At 39.5% G+C, this 20075-nt stretch overlaps 1 protein-coding gene across 3 annotated transcripts in view; it reads right to left on the reverse strand.

Moving 5' to 3' along the window:
* The window catches only part of USP22 (ubiquitin specific peptidase 22), a 63421-nt gene that overhangs the window by 34648 nt on the left and 8698 nt on the right, over nucleotides 1–20075 (reverse strand). For 2 of the 3 annotated variants that reach the window (XM_029957890.1, XM_018067259.1), the window contains 3 exons: nucleotides 17089–17202; nucleotides 16493–16537; nucleotides 11582–11683 (listed from right to left, as the gene is read on the reverse strand). In XM_029957890.1, the coding sequence (XP_029813750.1) occupies nucleotides 11582–11683; nucleotides 16493–16537; nucleotides 17089–17202 (261 nt within the window). The remainder of the gene's footprint in view (nucleotides 1–11581; nucleotides 11684–16492; nucleotides 16538–17088; nucleotides 17203–20075) is intronic. The other variant, XM_029957891.1, reaches the window with a different exon arrangement.

Below are 20075 nucleotides of genomic sequence, written 5' to 3' on the forward strand. Positions count from 1 at the left end.
AAACAGAAAAAGTGTATCATTTTATACTATTATTGCACAGATGAAACAAACCCCCAAGCCAGACGAGTCCTGAGTGCACACAGTGTGCCAGACACACAAAGTACTCTCTATACTCTACTTACAGCATGTACATCTTTGAGCCAATTCCCAAACTAATGATGCCAAAACAGGAGCCATTCCAAGCCCAGAGGAGTTTCCATTCTTTGCCTTAGGGCACAGTTGTTTATGATTTCATTTACCTGTGGATGCTGTGTGTGTTCAGTGATGTGCAAGCACCGTGTTCCCCCCGATTCCTGGAGGAGTACTGACCAGTTAGGCTCATTTTTATTTCTTTTTCTCCATGTTCAGAGCACTTCAAACAAGGCAAGTGATCTCCTAGAACGGGTTGGGCACAGTAAACCAGGCTGTGAGGTTACAGCTTCTCATTACTTTGCAGTGGCTGCACACTTGGGTTAAGACCAAGCACACAGATGAGGCAGGAGCACTTGATGTTCTTTAAGTTCTCCTCCCTCTGATTTGGTGGTAATTGGCTCCTTTGTGCACACCCTCAGCCTGGTAAAATGAGTCAGCATTCCTAAAATATCTGGCAATACAAACAAACAAACAAACCTCTTAAGGTTAATTTTTCATATGGCCCATGTAAATAGAGGATCTGTTTCAAGCAATACAAGAGACTACAAGTGTCTCTTCCCTCTGAATTTAAATTAAAAAACATGCTTCCAAAACAAAAGTGAGGGGTTTTGACCAAACCACTGAAAAGTACGTTGAATCCTCTACTAAAATCACAGGAAACAGTTATAGAAGATCTTGAGAGGTCACCTGGTCTAACCCTCTACCTCAAAGCAAAATTAACACTACCTATATTATTCCTGACAAATGTTTCCCTGAATTGTTCTTAAAACTCTTCAGTGATGAGATCCTGCAATATTCCCTAATGCTCTTGTATTCTGAAGTGTTCCAGACTCATCTATGCAAACAAAGTAAGGCAGAGTTTAAGAACTGCAACAATATCAATACTGAATATACACAGACACAATAAAATCCACAGATAAGCTCCTCTACTAGCAATGTCAGACTTCTGAATTACAATAAATGTAATACTTCAAACAGCAATAGCTTTACAAAAGCTCCTAAAATGAGGGAGGAGACAACTTGCAGAAGATACTGGGGTATCACTGGTTTTCTCTATCTATATGAATTTACTGTCTCCCACAGCAAGCTTAAGTTTAAAATAAATGTGGGGGAGAGGGAATGGGGAGTTAAAGCAGGATCTCTGCATAGTGCAAGAATAGTTTAGAACATTTTGGTAAGTCACTCACCTCGCAAGAAAAGGGCCCAGGAGTACTCTGCAAATAAAGGCCTTTTTTCTTCAAGAGTATGAAAAGTGTCAGGTTTTATATCTGTAATTTCACATTTCAGCATTTTTACTGACCATCTGCATTGCTAAATTGTTTTTCTCTCTCAAGTGTCTCAAGAAGAAACCAATGCAGCATGTTCTCAAAGCCAGAGCTATACAGCATGTAATCATCCACAGCAAGCATTTCTCTTTTGATTCTCTCAGCTGAAATGAGAAAGGCTGAAAAAGACATTAAGTTCTGCAGCAGAACTTGTACCAAATTTCTCTGAATTGGTATCTTGGCGTATCAAGACCCACTGAAGAAATTTTGCCTGTTGTGCTTCAACCTGCTGCAACTCTGTCAGGAAATCTGAGCAGAGAGTGAACACTGAGGAATGCACACACACAGTCTGGAGCTCAAGTTTTCAGAACAAGCAAGAGAAGAAGACATCTTTTATATATGGCACTGGACATGATCACATCTATTATTAAATATCAAAGCATTATCTGATCCCTGTAACATATAAGGATCAATTGGCTGGAGGAGAAAGACAGAATCACAGAATCCTGGAATGGTTTGGGTTGGAAGGGACCTTTAAGATCACCTGGTTCCAACCCTACCATGGGCAGGGACCCCTTCAACTAGAGATGTGGAAACATGTCAGCCACATCAAGAGCTTGGGCAACAGAAAGGTACTTATTTCTGCACAGCAGAAAACACAATATGAGATATCACATACAGCTGTATGCACTGCACAAAATGCCTTAATTACCAAAGAAACCAGAGCCCTCACAACTGTGGTGCTAATTAATCACTCAGATACACAGAGCTGAATGAATTTCAAGCTGAATAAAGTTATGGAGAAGCTCCTAAAGTAACCAGGTAACCAAAGCAGGAGCTGCCCTCTCTCACACACCCTACACAAAGCAAAGTTCAGGACATTAAAGTCCTAAGAACCAGAGCATGAAACTAATGATTAATCTCATAACTGCTAGAAGGTCAGAGAGAACAGACATAAGACACCCAACATCAAAAAAAATACCAGTAGCAGGCAAAGAACAGCAACTGTGCTTGTCAAAGCCCCTGAATGATCGATCTGGAGCATTATGATACCGGCCTTTAAAAGCCAGTTAACCTGCAGAACCCTTCAAGGTGTTTTCAAGTGGCAAAGAAGCACCTTCGTACAAAATAAAACACTTCAAAAGGTGGCAGGGAATAAAATATTCTCTTTTCCCTCCCCCAAAGCAGCCAAACTTAAAAGCTCAGCGAGCTCTTGCGTGCTCTGCACAGAAGCACAAGCCTTGCAGCGAGAGCCCTGTGCAGATGGCACCCGTAAGGAACAAGAGGTACTCCCACCAAACTGACAAAATAAAATTTCACACCCGCTGCCGTCCTTTCCCCCCAATATCACACCATATGCTGCCGACAAGTTTTCCCCCTTCCTCAAAACAGATTTCACAAATTAATAACTTAAGGAGCAGGCTAACCGCCAATGAAATTAAATGCATCCAAATATATTAATATGCACAAATTATTGTTGATGAACTGGCAGGGAGCTCGTCCAACAATCCACAACACACAAACCATGCCACATGCTGTTTATGCATATTCCTGCTTTCAGTATATACTGTATCTACCTTCTGTCCACACAAACCCAACTCTGGAAGCAGATAGGAAAGAGCAGAATGGAAGGTCAGAGTAAATATAATCCAAAAGTGATCCACAAAAGAACAAAACTGAGATGGGGATGACTGGCCTTGTTGAAAATGCCACGTTTGCTGTGGTGACACCGAGTTAATCAGGTTAAAATACAGTGGTTAATCAAAGTTTCTTTAGGATTGTTGCCCAGAGAAGCTGTGGCTGCCCCATCCCTGGAAGTGTTCGAGGCCAGGTTGGACGGGGCTTGGAGCAACCTGAGATAGGGGAAGGTGCCTGTGGCAGGGGTTGGAACGAGATGAGCTTTAAGGTCCCTTCCAAACCAAACCAATCCATGAGTCTACGATTTTTTAACAGAAGAAAAACCTTCTCAATGCTCAGGACACGCCTCTGTCTGCAACAAGATGACAGGCACATGTTAAACTATAATCAGTGCAGCCACAAAGGCTAATTCTGAACTTCCTTATCTGGCTCTTGATTTAGAGATTATGAAAGTAACTGCCTTGGCTGCACCACTGTACAATGAAAATATCCCCTCCAATTCAAGAAAGGCTCTGTGTTTTGGAGGATCCCCACATGACATGGACAAAAAGAGCAACATCCTATTGCTTGCCATGGTGTGGTCAAGAGAAAAGGTGGCAGAGCTGCCAAGCTCAGGGTTTGCTGCTGAAGGAGGGCAAGGTCTGCATTTTGTTGCAGCACATGCAGGAAGCTGAGTGCTTTTAGCACCCCTGCTTTCCTGTGAGCACCCACTGCTTATTTTTTAAGTTAGAGACTAATTTAAAGAAATGCCCTGATATGTTTTCTTTGGTTTGAAACAACCAAAATCTAAATAAGGTATTTTGCTCAGAGGCCCAGAATCAAATTCTGGTTACTGCTGTTGGGTTTTCCTTGATAAAAAAACTCCCATTTCCATAAAAACCTGTTCAAGCAGAAGCTGACAAAGTCACTGACACCAACTGCATTTTCCATTAAAAGGCCACTTTTCTCACTGCATACTGAAGTTATATAATGACTTAGTGAAGAAAGCACAGCACAGGAAAAAAATTACCACTGGAGAAAGAGGTAAATCAAATAATTGAGTCAGCAAACATTTTAGACATGAAATCAGCATCTACGAGAAAAAAAGGGCTTTTTTTTTTTTGGTGCTTTTATCCAGTTGAATCCAAGTGATGAAATTTCACCTGAAGAAATGCAGAACACAATTTAGGAAAGTCAAATTGAAACACAGTCTGTAAAATAAAAAAGATGTGTCTGGTTCAGTAACAACCATGGATCCACTTCTTAGAAGTCCAGAGGAGGAAAATCAGGTTTGAATTAGAAGCTTGGAACGTGATCCAAGCCCTGGATCAAGAACCTCGTCTTCTAAGGAATTTCACATTGTGCAAACTCACACAGCGTGTCTTCCTCTGCCTCCAATCCCCAAGAGCCACCTAGAGTTACAAAATTTAAGTATTTTCTATGCAAGTAATAGAAATGGCAAATTTCCAGGATCACAGAAAAATTCAACTGCAATCTGCTTATTTCGTATACAACTAGTTTTAACTTTGTACAGTCTGCAGGGGGTTTAGTTGAGGTAAATATCCCTGGAGATTGGAATTCCAGCTTCACAAACTTTGATGCTTATGTCAATATTTCTTCATCTGTAATATTTCATATTACTGCAGCTACACACAGGCCTATATTTTGGTATCTCTCTTTAGTCTTATTTCTCCACTAACAAATCATGCCAAACAAACTTTACAGTCAAAAATTTTAATTTTTTTTTTTAAGAATTCTAAAATTGTATGAAAACCCACTCCTCCTCAGACAGTAGAGGTTCTAGTCAGCTTGCTATTCTGTTTTAAACTAAACTTATTCCACATAGAGCCATACAAATTAAACCATCAAGCAGATCCTGAACCCGAAAATCTCTTCCAGAACACATTTGATGTATCACTGCAAAAGCAGTTCCAGCGCCAACCTACCACCAATCTCAAGCTTCCAGGTAACTTCTCCTCAAAACTGCTTTGGTATTTTGTTATTTTTTACAGGAATCAAGGCAAAGGATTTATTCTGTGCACAGATGCTGAAAAAGAATAACCCCACAATCTCAAAGCATCGTATTTGTAAGAGCTGCTAAGAACACTCCTGATGTACAGAAGTTACTCTGGTGGTTTCTCCAACAATCCAGATGGTACTGCAAGAAGATCAACCCTAATATACCATGAAGCCTAACCAGGGCTAGAAGTAGCTGTGATTTCCTTGAATATACAATTTTATTTTCCAAGCTATCCCACTACTAATGCCTGATACCCCCTGGAGAAAAGCTGTTAACTGGTTTATACTTCAACTTGTTCGGGCATTTTAACTTGACAGCAGGACTAAACCCCTGGGGGAAAAGTTCTTTCTTAAGGGAATCTGAATCCTTCTTTCACTAATCTTTACAAGCTGAAATACATGCCCTGCAAGTTTCAGCTTCTGAAAGAATTTACCTTCTTCACACGGGATGCTAAAAGCCTGAAAAGTTTGGTTTGTGTTTAAGATCAACTTTCTGGCTTACTCTAATTTTAAGCCTTACTACTTTAAGCCAGCTTTGCACACGTGTCAGAACCTTTGTTGAGTGCAGTAACACAGGAGAAGGCAGCTCTTGCAAAACCACCAAAAAAAAAAAAAAGCACCATGTTTTCTGCCAAGTTTAGAAACTGAGCAGACTCTGCAACCAGCCTGAGTGCCCAGGAGAGGCTGGGACCACACAGCTGGAATCAAAGGGAAGCAAACAAAAGGGTGAAGAGAAAACCTGTCCTGTTGTCCCTGATGGAAGAAAGTGCCCAGCTGCAGCAGGTATTAGAGAGCAGTGCAGTGCCAGTTCCTTTGCTTGAAGAGCAGCATCAAGATGGAAGGATGAGAGGGTGAAACATGGTAAATTCTCACTGCTCTCATCAGAAAGGCTTTTTAGAGTTTGGCTCTCAATGATCATTAAAAAGAGTATGTCCCTGCAAAAGCATGACATGAAGTGAAAACATCAACAGGACAACTCATACAGTGAGTGACATCAGCTCATGTTCTTTCTGAAAGGGGGCCTAAAATTCAAACAAATATTGAGATAATAAGAGTAGAACCCCCCCTTGTTCCTCAGTGAAGCTGGCCTGGGGTCAGGCATTCTGAGGAAGTGCTGTTTATCAGTAAACTCTTCAGAGGGGAAGGTAACCTGACTGACTTTTCTCTAACAAAAGTTTCTACAACAAAAGTTTGCTCACTCCAAGTAGGAAAAAAACGCTGCAGGGACTTCACTGATAACCGGGTTGTCCCTAATCTCACTCAGGAGCAATTAAATCACAGATAACTCAATCAAGGGCTGTGGAGATAAACCACACACAGTGACATTACTGCAGCAATGCAAATTGCTTTCTGGCACCAGCCTTGGAAAACCAGGTGACAAACTCTCAGAAAGTCAATACACAAAAAAGCAACTGAAACATCCAACCTGGAATTTCTTCTCAAAAAGCCTTTTGCAGAAAAAACCTTTATATTTTATACTGATAAAGAGCTAAGCTTAGAAAGTCCAACAAGACTTTCTGAAAATAAATCTATACAAAACTCCACGAGTAAATCACTGTTTATGTTTCAGATTTCTTAAAATATTCACGCCCTTCTAATTTTTCTTAGAATTCCCTGGGAGCTTTGGGCGGAAAGGGCTTTTTAAATTTATTTTTATGATCAGGTTTATCAATTTTAGACCTAGGAAAAATATTATACAACTCAGTCCAATGGTCAGAGCTCATGACAAGGTAAAACAGGAACAGAAGGATCTCCCTGATAGAAGGGTATCATTTTTTGATTTTACCACTTCAACCTTTTAGGAAACACTTTTTCAACCAGACAACCATTCTAACTATGAAGGTAGGTAGAAAACAGTCACAGAAGAAACATTCACCTGAATAGTCTTAAAGGTGGTTTTCCTTTCCTTCTTCACACAGCAGTTTAAAAGAATTCAAAAATCAGATTTCTATTCAAGGTGCACTTCATGCAGTCATGATTTCAAATATCAAAAAAAAGTATTACTGCTTACAACTCAGTAATTTAAATTTAAAGCTACAGCTAAAACTATGGTGCTGTAGCAAGCCATTGTTTTTCATTCCACTTTTCCACTTGAGCTACCTTAGGTACCATTCAAGTAGAAAAAGTACACCCAAAAGCTGGTACATTCACAAAAACACCCAAGTACTAATGCAGCCTTCAACACCTCCAAGTTAGAAAAGCAAAAATGCTCCTGGTAGCTTGTCTAGAGAACCAGAAATATTTTCCAGGCCACTGTTCCTCTTCCCTTGCCACCTTTACACAGGAGTTCTGCTGCAATATTTATTCCACTCATGCTGCTCTTTGTCCCATCAGGCTGCTCAGCATTATTGCAGCTGCAAAACCCACCTGCTACTCCCAGGCAGTTCTGGCTCTGCCACCTCTCCCCACCCCATCACTCCTCCTGAAGAGGATTTGCTCAGTCTCCTGGAAAGGCTGTCCCCTCTTCTGCCTTTTTGCAACACTGCAAATGGGAATCCCAGGTGGCTCCTGCTAATTACCCACGTGCATTGGGAGTCTAATTCTCCCCATTGTTAATATACCCATCTTTAGCCACAAAGTCACTTCATATGCTAATCAGAGACCAGCTGATCCCAAGCTAATACTTGATGTACTCAGGAGAACGGATCTGCTGGGGGTATTAATGACAGCAGAGCAAGATGAGCTTGGAAAATAGTTCCCAAAAGATATTGTATCACTTCTAGTTCAACCCTATAACAAAGGATTTGCTTGTGCATTTGGGGCTTGGTTGCTTCCCTCCCTTGCTGAGGGCAGCCACTTCACAGGCAGGAGGAGACTGAAGAAATAAGACTTTTCTTTTACACTGTTAGATTGTAGATTAACAATTGTTAAGTTTTATCTAATTTTTCCATACAAAAGCTTTGGCATTTATGGGATGCTTGAAACATCAGCTTCAATTCAAAATTAAAACGAGCATTTCTATGGATAAAACTCTCTATGAATTGAATAGTCTAGGACAGGATTCAGTCCTGCTGCTGAGAGCAATGTAAAGTAACTTAGGAAATTTCTACTTTCCCCACAATTTGCCATCCCTTCAGCCTAATCTGGTTCACCTGAAAACAGTTGAGGGAGCACATGAAAAAATCAGCATGGTCATGTCTGGGGTAGAACAAGGTCTGAGAATGTCTTGGGCTGGCGTTGCTACCACAGAGCATATTTATGGTCAGAGCAGACCCTACATTCTTCTTGAATGCCTTGAAATACAGAAGCTCTATAAAATTTCCAGTCTGTTGGGACATCAGAACATGAAACGTCCCACATAAAATCCACACTGCAAGGATTTTTCATTGTGTCTTTTTGCCCGTAGGACACCTCCACGTTTCCACTTGGTTAACAGTGTGTTCCAAGTCACTTTGAAGACGCTTACAAGCAACATTGGGAACAGCCCTTCATATCCCAAAAGGTGGAATCAGCACAGTTTCCACAGCCTGCAGCAGTGCCTGGTGTGAGTTCTCATTTCAAGAGCAATTTGCTCAATGGTAAAACAGTGATTCAAGGGAAGTTACCTGTGCTATCTTTTTACAAGCTGGAAAAAGCTACTATGAGATGGAAAAGCATCTATGAGATGAAAACACATGGCATTTTAAAAGAGAACCAAGCAAAATTTATGGGTATCTGTTAAGTTTTTCGTTTGGGGTTTCATTTTTTTCGAGGATATGAACAAGAAGTTCCTTCTTCAATGGGTTTCAAATTGTCCCTCAAGTAGAAAAATCAAAAGCTATGAGTTTTGCAGAGTGTTTTTTTCTAAGGAACTACCAGTTCAAGCCTCCATTATAAGACATTCATCTCATGTCTGAGTATTCTTCAGTTTTAATTCATGGTGCTGATGAAAGACAAAAGGATCCTGCAGCTGTATAAAGGTTCCAAGAGCTCAAAAAGCAGCAGACACATCCAGCTGTTTAAGCAGCACTGTGAGACTGCTACAAAACTGGGATAAAAAAAATTCCATTTGTGTACCGAGAATGTTCAGCTGTAGAGTAAAACATCCACCTAAATGAGTGCCATGCAAGCAATAGATAGAACAGGCAACCACAACAAAACATATTTTACCACCTAAGCGTGTTCTAGATATGAATATCATCACGTTTAATGTATTTCATTATTAGGGCTCAAAATCATATGCAAGTCCTTCACATGCAAGTTATGTACATCCTTTCAAGGCCATACCCATCCAGGTTTCAGAGTACTGTGCTGCATATTTTAGTTATAACACTGATACACTTTGTCTTACACAAATGCTGAAACAGGTGTTGGCACAAAAACCACTCCAGGGCATCACAGAGCAGTGAAACATCCCACCTCCCAAGTGACATCCATGGATCTCTGGGGGTAGGACAGAAAGCCACAGACACCCCTGGCCTTCCTCTAAAAACAGCTTTGCAAGGAGCATTTTGCACATAAAAGGCAGCTGGTTATGTTTTAACAGACTCTTGTGTAAACAGAAGTGCTCAACAGATGTGCAGAGATGGTTATCAACATCACCTTCATTTTCAGAACCAATAAAACTGGACACGATGACTGTTCTCTGAGCCATTTACCTACCTCTGAAGATAAACTGGATTCACTAATATCTGCTGTGGGATTGAGAAAAACTGGATGTCAAAAGAATGGAGTATTAGAAAAAGTGAGAAATGAGAATGTCCAGCTAATTGCAGCATTTCAGTCTGCAAACAGGGCTCTTCACTGATAGGAAACTGCAAACAGACAAGTCAACGTGAGGGAAGGGAAGGCAAAAAGACTGAATCAGATTTATATTTAGCAGCAGGTTAGATGGAGAGAAAAGGCTCAAGGACAATGGCAGGTCTTTTCTTCCTTCAGCTAAACCCCCAACGCATTTTTGTGAAAGAAAGCAAGTCGTCTGCTTTTAACTGCAGCCCAAAACTGCATTATGTCTCCTGGGTGCTTTGATTTTTTTTCCACCCCCCTCTTTTTAAATCTCAGCACACAGGCAGCTCCAGGGCTCAGTAGGAGAAATTCTTAAAAGCACGCCTGCAGAAGTGAAGAGATCAGTCATTCCCTCGTCCCCGTGCTCCGGGAGCTCCCCCGCCCAGGCAGCCTCGGATGAGATTTCACGCAACCAGACATGGCCCTTTTTAAACAGCCTGAAAAATTTAAAATCCTTCAAGAGCAGGCAGAGCATTCCTTCAGACTGGAAAGAGAAACACAGAAATGTGCTTCGATTCTTCACAAAGGTCACGTTAACCTTCAAAATTCTATCAAACTTCTTCTCCCCCTGCGCAGTTCTATTATCTTTAGTAATTTGGGACATTCTTTACAAAACACATTGGGCTTTCACAAAACACAAGATCCCAATGTGAACATGATGCAAGCAATCTTTGCCTCGTCATTTTTTCCTAGGCTGCTTGAAGTTTCCAAAGTCCAGATGTTTTTCCAGCTGTCTCCCCTGTCCCACTACTGCAAATGCATGGTTCCTTCTTCAGAATTACTATTTTTGACACATTTTCAACTTACTCTGTGCTTCTCAGTCCATTCTTTCCAAATAAATACACTCATACTTTGGATTCAGTATGACTTACTGTATTAGAAAAATGACATTAGAAAGTTTGTATGTTCAGTGTATTTTGACAAATGCAAATGTGCTGAAAGTGTGATGTATTTTCATAAAACAATACTTAGCTTTAAAATTGGGAAAAAAATTTTAAACAGTTTCCTGTTTCCAATGTCTATACTCACATGATCAACCCTGTGCCATTAACAACCTTGTACCACTAACCATTATCTCCAACCTTCACCATGAAAATATTACTGTGAATTTAACAGAAAAATGTCAGTTAATCTTACTTCGAGCTTGTCATGAAGCTAATTTTATTAGCTCCCCCTACTTCTCCAACTTTAAGGCAGTAGGGAAAAAACTGGGAAAACTGTTAATTTTCCATTGCCTTTACCCAAATACTCTCCAGCAATAAGCAGATACACCCACATTTCAGAGACTTCTTTGCTCCAGAGTACTGAACATCAAACCTTTGAGATGCATTTCCAACCCGCTGTTTGACGCACACTGGAGAACAAATCACTTTTCAGAGTCCATGAGCAATTGAAGAAATCCTGTTTAGAGTTTAGAACACGAAGCAGGAAGACATCTGTGCTGCTTCTGTCTGCTAAAACCAGATTTACCAACAGGCTGCTATGGTTAAGGATACATCACCTACAGGATTTCCCTTCATATCCCTGCACAGGATCTCTGGTGAAGGCTGAGCTGAGATAACATCAGTCATTTCTCTTCACAAGAACAGTGTAAAAAAACCCCAACAGATTAAGTTCTGTAGCTGTTATACAGCTGAATCATCACCAGTACCTGACATGACAGAGAAGATATCCTTCCACAGCATGAGAAAGGCAGTATAAAATAAACTGATTTTGTTATCCTAAAGCTTACAGAAATCCACTACAATTACGTCAGGGAAAAAATATTTATGGAAAAACAGCACAGAATTTTGAGCATACCAGTGACTGAGAATTTGGCTCTGGAGAGGATTTCTGGAACTTACCTATGGTGCAGTTTGTGGTTATTTTTCTCCGCTTGGGGTTGTGTCGTAGCAATTCTAACTCTCGCTTGGTCGGCTCCCATGTCGAATACTTCTCTCCAATGCCTAAGCAGAAGAAAAGAAAGTTTCAGGGAGTTGTTTAGTAAAAGGATTAAAAACTCTGTTCAACAAAGTTTAAAGTGCTGTCCATTAGGTTAGATTTGATCTATGTACAGCTACAGGAAACCCATTGCTTTCTATCCCTCCTCCCAGAAATATGGTTCAGAAAGGCATCACCCGTTTTTCAACAAGTATGAAGGAAGAAAAAATAAAGAGCATTTCTTTACTTATAAAGAATAGCTAGGTCAATAAACTTTCCATTATGGGATTATAATCCTCCTTCCAGTTAAAAAGAAATTCCAGCACAAGAACAAACTCGTTTTTACTCAAAAATACATTTCTTTGTGCTCAGAGGAGGTTAAATGACAGAACCACCATATGATTTTAGAAGATACAGGATAACCAGGAAATCTCATCACCAAATTTTGACAAGTTATTAAATAAATCTAAGCTGACCCAACTTAATGGACAGATATAGGCTTTATCTTTACAGAACAGCAGAATTTACTAATTCAATACACTAAACAGTTACTACATGTGTTAGGATACCCCATTAGAGTATGACCTCTCCTTATACCATTAATGTAAGATTGCACATTATCAAGTTTTAATTCTTGAGATTCGCTTTACTGACATATGGCATCTCCTAAAAATGCAATTAGTAGCAGGTTTAGACACCACCCTCCCTCCACCAACCAGCCAAAACTCTCCAAATATTAAACTACTCTTTCTCATGAACTGCAGCTAAAAATCTGTCATTATTCTCTTTAAACATCAACACTGTATTTCCAATACATTGCTTTTGTTCAAAGGAAAGTGCAGTAGAAATGAGCCAGGTAAGTAAGCAGCACAGAGAACAGATTTGAAATAAGCAGAGAGCTGTGTTCAGTGTAAAACCTGATACAAGAAAAACACAACAGTGAAGACTCACGTGCTGACCAGCCAAGTACTGCTGCAGCATTTTATGTAGCACAGAAATTACCATGCAAGGTCAATTATTCTGAGTCACAAAGGCATCTTGGCATTGAAAATAAAGAATAATAAGATGACAAGCAATCTATTCTAAAACTGAGGATTAAAGTCAATTAAGAGTTATTTTTCACACAGTGCATGGAGCAGAAACAGTGCTGTGCTACAGAAAATAAATTATAAATCATATATATGAAAAGAAGGAGAGTAGAAAAATATAGCTGGAGGCTTACACATTCTGCATAATATACATTAAATTTTAATAGCTCTTTGATCTTCATTTTCAGAAATTGCTATGCTTGTCAGAAGCTACCCTCCCAAAAATGTTCAATTCATAGTTACTACTGACCCTCCAGCTTCTACTAAGAGAAGGTCTCATTTTTGGATTCTTGAGGACTAGAGAATTCTTATTTACACAAATGCACCCATCTCTCACTTTATTTGATTCAACAACAGATTATTCAAGGAGCGTAAGGGAGAATACCAGAATCATGCAGTCCCTTTCCTTTATCCAAGGTTCAGCATCAAGCCACACACCCAGGAAAACAGAAAAGGCAGGGAATGACTGAGAGACTGATGAGATGACAGAGCTGCAAAGCTTTGAACACACTGCAGGTTTGCAGAGGTAACACATGGGAGACCCTTTGGAGACGCACATATGGACAGTTCACACAGGACACAACATTGGCTTCCAGCAGGTTTGGTATTTGATGCCTTCAGCAACCAGATTTAAAATGCTCCCTTAGGAATTTATGGAAATAACTTTCAACACCTTGTTAGTACCAGCAGTTGCACTGGGCAGCTGTAAACTCTTGTGTTTGGGTTCTCCATAGTTAAAACACGGCCAAACACAATCAGGATCACGGGATGTTGCAATGAACTCTCATGATAAAATTTAAAAAAAAACCCCTTGGATATATATATAAATCCTGGTTTAAATCAAATATAACAAAATTCATACCTGGAAACACATGTGTGCTCAACTTTAGCCATGCAATAGGTCCACATAAGTCAGCAGGACTATTCATATATATTTATATATATCTATATATAATTATAGAGCTTAAATGGTTATAGAGGATGGGGACCAAAGCATTTCACAAGAGCAACCCTAAGTAAGGTTAAACATGACATACTGGATCACTCTCAAAGGTTCTGGGAGAATCAAGTATTGTTCAATTAAAAAGAAATGAAAGCAAACAGAAAACCATGTACAGTTAATGGCACAGAGCAAAACCAGAGAGAAAACATTCTCGCAGAAGCCTTTCATTAGAAAAAAGCACAAGTTAAGTCAGATACAAAAATTAAAAAGTGTTTTCTTCCAGTTATATAATTTGAAAGTAGTACTGAGGTTTTACTACTCTTGAAAATTTAGGAAAAAAGACAGAACCATTTATTAGGAATGGTTTGATGTTTAAAAATTAAAAACAACCAAAACACAAAAAAACGAAAAAGGTTTAATAAAAGGTTTAATAACACTCACAAGCATGCCAAAAACTCCAATATAAACTACCTTAAAGATTTGCAAACCATGCACATGTCACCATTTACAATTAAAGAAAAACAGCGTTAGAGAAGTGAAAATTAGTACTTTTTAGAATGATGCTATAAAATAGTCAAAGATTAAAGTAAGCATGTGAAATCTCCATCTAAGGAATTATTTTATTAGGGGAAATACTCAAATTGGCATTTCTCAGAGACTTCATCAGGGACATAGGGATGAGTAAAGGAAAAGGCAATAAAGGCTCTGGTTTATAGAAGTCACAATTTTGCAAGTAATCATCGTTTACTTTGTTAAACTTCAGCAAATTCCTCTTTTCCCCTCCCAAAAACCCAATATTAACTAGAACGAAGGGCTCTGTGTATTCTCACCTCCCTCATTATTAGAGAATATTCAATTCCAGAGGAAAAATAATGGTCAAGTTGCAACTTGTTCAGAGTTACATCATGTAACCCTGAACTACAGGTGGACACGTGAACTCATCACACTGGGAGTTAATACAACAAGAGTATGAAATGGATCTCATGATTATTTGGGGGTTTTCTTAAAAGTTTTTTTTCTCCAGGCATCATGTTGTTATGTGAGCATCTACTGAAGTATAAACTAGCACCCTTCAAGCACTGTGGATAGAAATTTGAAAATATACTGCATTTGCTCTTCAGTTTTTAAGCCAATCTCAGTTTTTGTAGACTGGATTCACTTCTGAAGTTCTTTGTTGGCAACATGCTCTGAGGTAAATTAACTCTTTGATAGAAATATAAACCTAAGACACTGAGTTTGAGGTTTGTACTCATCTTGACATTCAATCTGGAGAAAGAAGGGTTTCCATCCCTCTTTATATCTTTCAGATAACATGACAGAGGGAGGGGATGGGTAGAAGCAATGGAGAAAGATGGAAAAAACCAAGACATAATTCTCCATTAGCTCTCCCATGTGTCTCCCTTTCTCATTCCTTACATAAATTTGTGAGGAAACACATATGATTTCACAGTGAAAAGCCACAAAACAGAAGAACCTATGCTATGACTTTAAAGAAAAACATCTATACTGCATACTCTGGGAATTTAAAGTGGTGTTGTCTATTCCTTCCCTTTATGTCTTCATCGGTCACCAGAGATTCGTTCTGCAGGGCCAGAAGATGCCATGTGCATATTTATACATATTTATACATATTTTTATACATACAAACATACACATATGTTGTATATATGTGAATATGCCATTCATGAGTCAGTTAACCTGTACAGAGGAGGTTTCCTGCCTGGCAGTTCCTCCTGGTGACTCTTCAACCTCCTCTGCACAACTCTGCAGTCCAAGATGACCAGATGAACAATCTTGTAGCTCTAATTACCCTGGAATTTAAGCTACAGGCTGATGGCCACTGCAGGACAAACTGCCTGCATCTCAGTCCAGAAGACACAAACATATTAATTGCTAAGGACAAAATAACTAAAAAATTAAGTCTTTAAATTTGCATATTTAAAAGTAAGGAACTGGTGGGGCTTCCTCTTCTATAGAATGGTGAAGATGTGTTATGTTGTTGCAGTTACAACAGTTTGAAGGGTTGGAAGGAGTTTCCAGAAGAGATGCTGAGCCTAAATGAAAGGTTTAGAAACATGTTTCCATTTTGTCTTGCTCTGAAAACTACTGCTTTGTGCTGAAGCATTTTAAGGTGTATTTCCTTGTTCTAGGACTCAGTGGCAGCCTCACTATTCTCCTTTCCTCTGGCTCAGTTCCCTCAAAACAGGGAACAAGCAGACAGCAGACTGGGAGGTGCAGTAGGAGGCAAGGTAAGGCAGCTATCTTTCGATAGGCCATCAGGAAAGCTCTCGTTAATACGATGTTGGCTGCTATTTTTAAAATTGGAAATGAGGTTAAGAATGGTTTGAAGTCATATCAGCCCTGACTAAGGCTGTCACATTGAAACAGGATGCCATGGATTCCGTAGGAGACATCACCAGACAGAAGTCATCTGTCTTCAAATACAGACTTTCCCACTTTAAGAAAACATCCCCCCAGAGGCCACTGGAAATGGAAGATGACAAGCTTTTAGAACTGATGCTTACAAACTACTCAGTTTAGCATAAATGATACCCCCTTTCCAAACAAACAAACAAACAAACAAAAAAGGAGAAAAGGTTTGTTTTGTAGTAGTTCTACCAAGGAAACGGCACATGAAATCAAGTCTGCTGCAATTATTCAATCACTGGAACACATCCAAACAAGAGGAAAATGATTTGCACGATAAAACTGGCATTTTTAACTGTGATTCATGTCTAAAATGGCAGGATAATCAGCAAAGGGACGCTTGTTAGTGAGGTGCGTCGCCAGCCCACGCCTCTTACCTGTCATTGTACACTGGTAGTGAGAAACCACTGTTGGGGTGAAGGCTAAAAAAGAAAAAATTAGGGAAAGCAAACTGAATAAAACAAATGTGTGTACATATATTTGTGTGTAAATACTTCTACATAGACACTGTGCGTGTACCATGAAAGCACAGGTGTGTAAGTAAAGCTGGCAAGTTCTATTAAAAAAAAAAAATTTAAAAAAAAAAAATCACACACAAGGGTGGCATTTCATGTGAGGGGAACAGATTTATTGCCTGTATCACGTAAATAAGCCTAAAGGAGCAGACTGTTACATTTGCTACCTAATAAAGATCTGACTCTTGATTTTATGCAAGTTTTGCAGGATTAATGTTAGAATTTTATTTTTTTTTTGCAATTAAAAATAAAGGTATTTTTGCTACAATCAGGTGTGGAGCACATGTTAAACCCACAGTCTGACTCCTGGAAAGTAACATCTAACATCTCTCTCCCAAGGCCTGCACTACTATCTCTAAAGAGCTCTTTCTTCCCCTTACTGTTTTTTGCCACTGACAAATGGGAGGGACAGGTATGATTAAAAACAGAAACAAGAAATTCAGGCAGGAAAACCAAACCTTGTAATTTCCAAGCTTTTCGTTGTTCTTCTTTGGCAATTTGTTCCATGTCTTTGTCGTATATGTAATCTTGACACATAAAGCAGTATATACCCCCATACAAAAGGTCTATGGCTGCAAAACAGAAGGGAGGTCGGGGAGGAGGGAAAAAGATGTGAGTTCATAAACCAGAAGGCATTTTAAAGCAGGCTTCCAAGTCAGGCATTCTTTCTTCTAAGCAGTCCACAAAAAGAGAAAAATCTGTACCTTAGAATCTGGAAAGGGGGGGTGGAGAAAAAAAAAAAGGAGAGAAAACCCCAGACACTTTTCCAGTTTTGTTATGAGTTATTCAATTGCTTCTGGCACAGCAAGAAAACTGTGCAGGACAACAAAGCATCATCTGCCTTCAAGTTGTTTGTAATTCACAATTTACCTTTCAAACACATAAGTAACCAAGAGCCATCAGGACAATGACTGAACCACAACAAGTAGAACCAGTAATGGAAGATTTGATATGCAAGTTTGAGCTGTCTTATCCTAAAACTTCAGTAATTTCTCTTTAAAGTCATTAGAATAATTAGAAAGTAACTATTTAAAATCCAAATGAAGGCTCAAACACAAGACAGCACTGAAAACTCAAAGACACTTGTCCAGGGGAATGGTTTTCCAGAGTAGTTCATTCCACAGGTTATTTCTCTCTAATTTCTCATTTCACTCACCCTTTTAGAATGGACAAATGAACAATGACCAACGTTAAAAATACTTTTCTTACACCACCCTAAACAAAAGAAAGTTAAGAAACAAAATAAATCACCTAACCCAGAAATGTCATTTTGCTCCAACACACATCATGGAAGAAATAAGTGCAAAAACCAATCACAGCAAAATGCTGATTTTCACTACAGAGATATGGAAAAAAGCCACAATTAAAACAACAAAAACCAACAAACAACCGGTGGGCACCAACAAATCCTTAGCCAGCTACTACAAGACAATCTGCACCAGCAAACAGCTGAGAAACACATCCCTATTCTCCCCCAAGTGTACAGCCTTCACTTACTTTGCTTCCACATTCCTCTTATTCCTAGATAAACAGCATTATTAAAATAATCTCACTACAGTGGAAATTTGTTTTAAACACAGGAAACCATTACCACATTAGGTGGCCTGCAAGAAACAGCACTGAATTGCTCTGAAGTGCTAAATAAGCCAAACCACATTCCAAGCAGCAGGAATTCTGCCGTGGATCTCAGCAGGCAAACACAGGTGAAGTCCCTGTGCTGCCCTGCTAGTGGGACAGTGCTCCTGGTGAGGTTTGGTGAAGTTCCTTTGTAATCCCATCTCCTCCATCCTTCACAGCCTCCACCCCCTCACAACTTGCTACCCCTCTCTCCTTTACTCCTGCGCAACCTTTTTCTTTCCCCTCCTTCTCCTCTTTCAAAATCACTTTTTTAATGATTATGTCAAATCGCTTGCTAATTCTCGTATTATGCAATAAATAACAATGATTTTAAACAGGTTTTTCACTTTGCTTATGTGTTTCATTCTTTTGTTTTGCCTGTTTGGACCACACTCAGTTTAGGGAAGAGCATAAAACTGTTTGCAATATCTCATGTAAAGTCACAAAACCAGGATTTTCATTATCTTGTGTAATGTTCCGACACCAGAATTTTCACCTCGATACCCAGAGGACTTAATATTAACTCCTTTAGCAGAATATCCCAAAAGGAGACAACACTGAGCTGTGGTGGAGATCAGTAAAAAAACACTATGCAACTGAGGGGGTGATATATCACAAGCTACAGAGTATTACAGTTCTACAACATTTACTCCATCATCTATTGCATTACCAGTTCTGCACAGTTTTCTACAAAAAACTTGCTGAAACTCCAAAGTACTGGTCTTAAAACACAAAATCAAATATTATTCTCCATGCATTTTTTTTAAAAGAGCCTACAAACAGCTCCCTCCCCTCCAAATAATAGAACAGGGCTGGCAGAATAGTAAATAAATACGCTGTGAGCACTAATAGTTTCAACCAGAACACACAGGCACGGCTGTGCTCCGAGGATTCCTTTTCTTTTTCTTTCTGGATTTACATGCATGAGCAATGAAGTAGAGATGTCAAGACCAAAACCAGCAAGAGACCTCCTTCCACAAACCATTTGTTCAGAGCAGGAGGAATTTCTGGTGTAAAGAACCACAAGGTTTAACAGAAACACCGGCGCAGTCAAAGCCGTAATTGTCCCGCGCCTGATTAAGGGCTCTTGAGGAAATATCCTCTCTCCAGCACACTTATGGGAACAATACAGTTGTATATATGCCAGCACTTGGAATGTCTTTTTAATGACTGCAGTGGGGTTTGGACAAATTACCTCAAGCACCAGTGACAAGGCAGCCACACAGGCCTGGTCACAGCACGAAGGAAGGGCGGGAGTTTCTCACGAAAGCCAGAAAGTGGCTGCTCAGGAAAAGAGTCCACTAGGAAAGCTTGCAAGTTAATTGTGTCAGACTAGTATAATTTGATTTCTTTTCCCTTGAAATGCACTTCAGCTTTCTTATTCTGGTCATCTTGAGGTGAAGAAGAATGGAGGAGCCAGTGAAGGGACTGTCTTACTGACAGAAAGTCTTCCAAGAACAATTCCCTTGCACTAAGTTACACCACACCAAAAGGACAAAAATCCACACAAAACTTCTCCCCTCAAAGGATTGGGGGATCTCACTGTTAGCAACAGGCTAAAACTTTTTTTTTTAATTTAAACTACATTGCCATGAAGTTCTATCCCAAACTGAATCACCTGGCCAGAAAATTCTGTAAAAAACACTACGACAGTGAAGTGTGGGAATGCACATGGAACAAATGTCACCATTTGTGCTCGTGTTTGGGATCACAAAACTAACAAAAACGCCTCAAATTCATAAAAAGTTTGGGAAATACCAACCTAAAAACCATGCCCAGATGTTTCAGATTAATCCACTGCAAACTCTGCCATGATGCCCCACATTCC

The sequence above is a fragment of the Manacus vitellinus genome, unplaced genomic scaffold (genome assembly GCF_001715985.3).
Source record: "Manacus vitellinus isolate BGI_N305 unplaced genomic scaffold, ASM171598v3 scaffold_12_pilon, whole genome shotgun sequence".
Classification (NCBI taxonomy): Eukaryota; Metazoa; Chordata; class Aves; order Passeriformes; family Pipridae; genus Manacus; species Manacus vitellinus.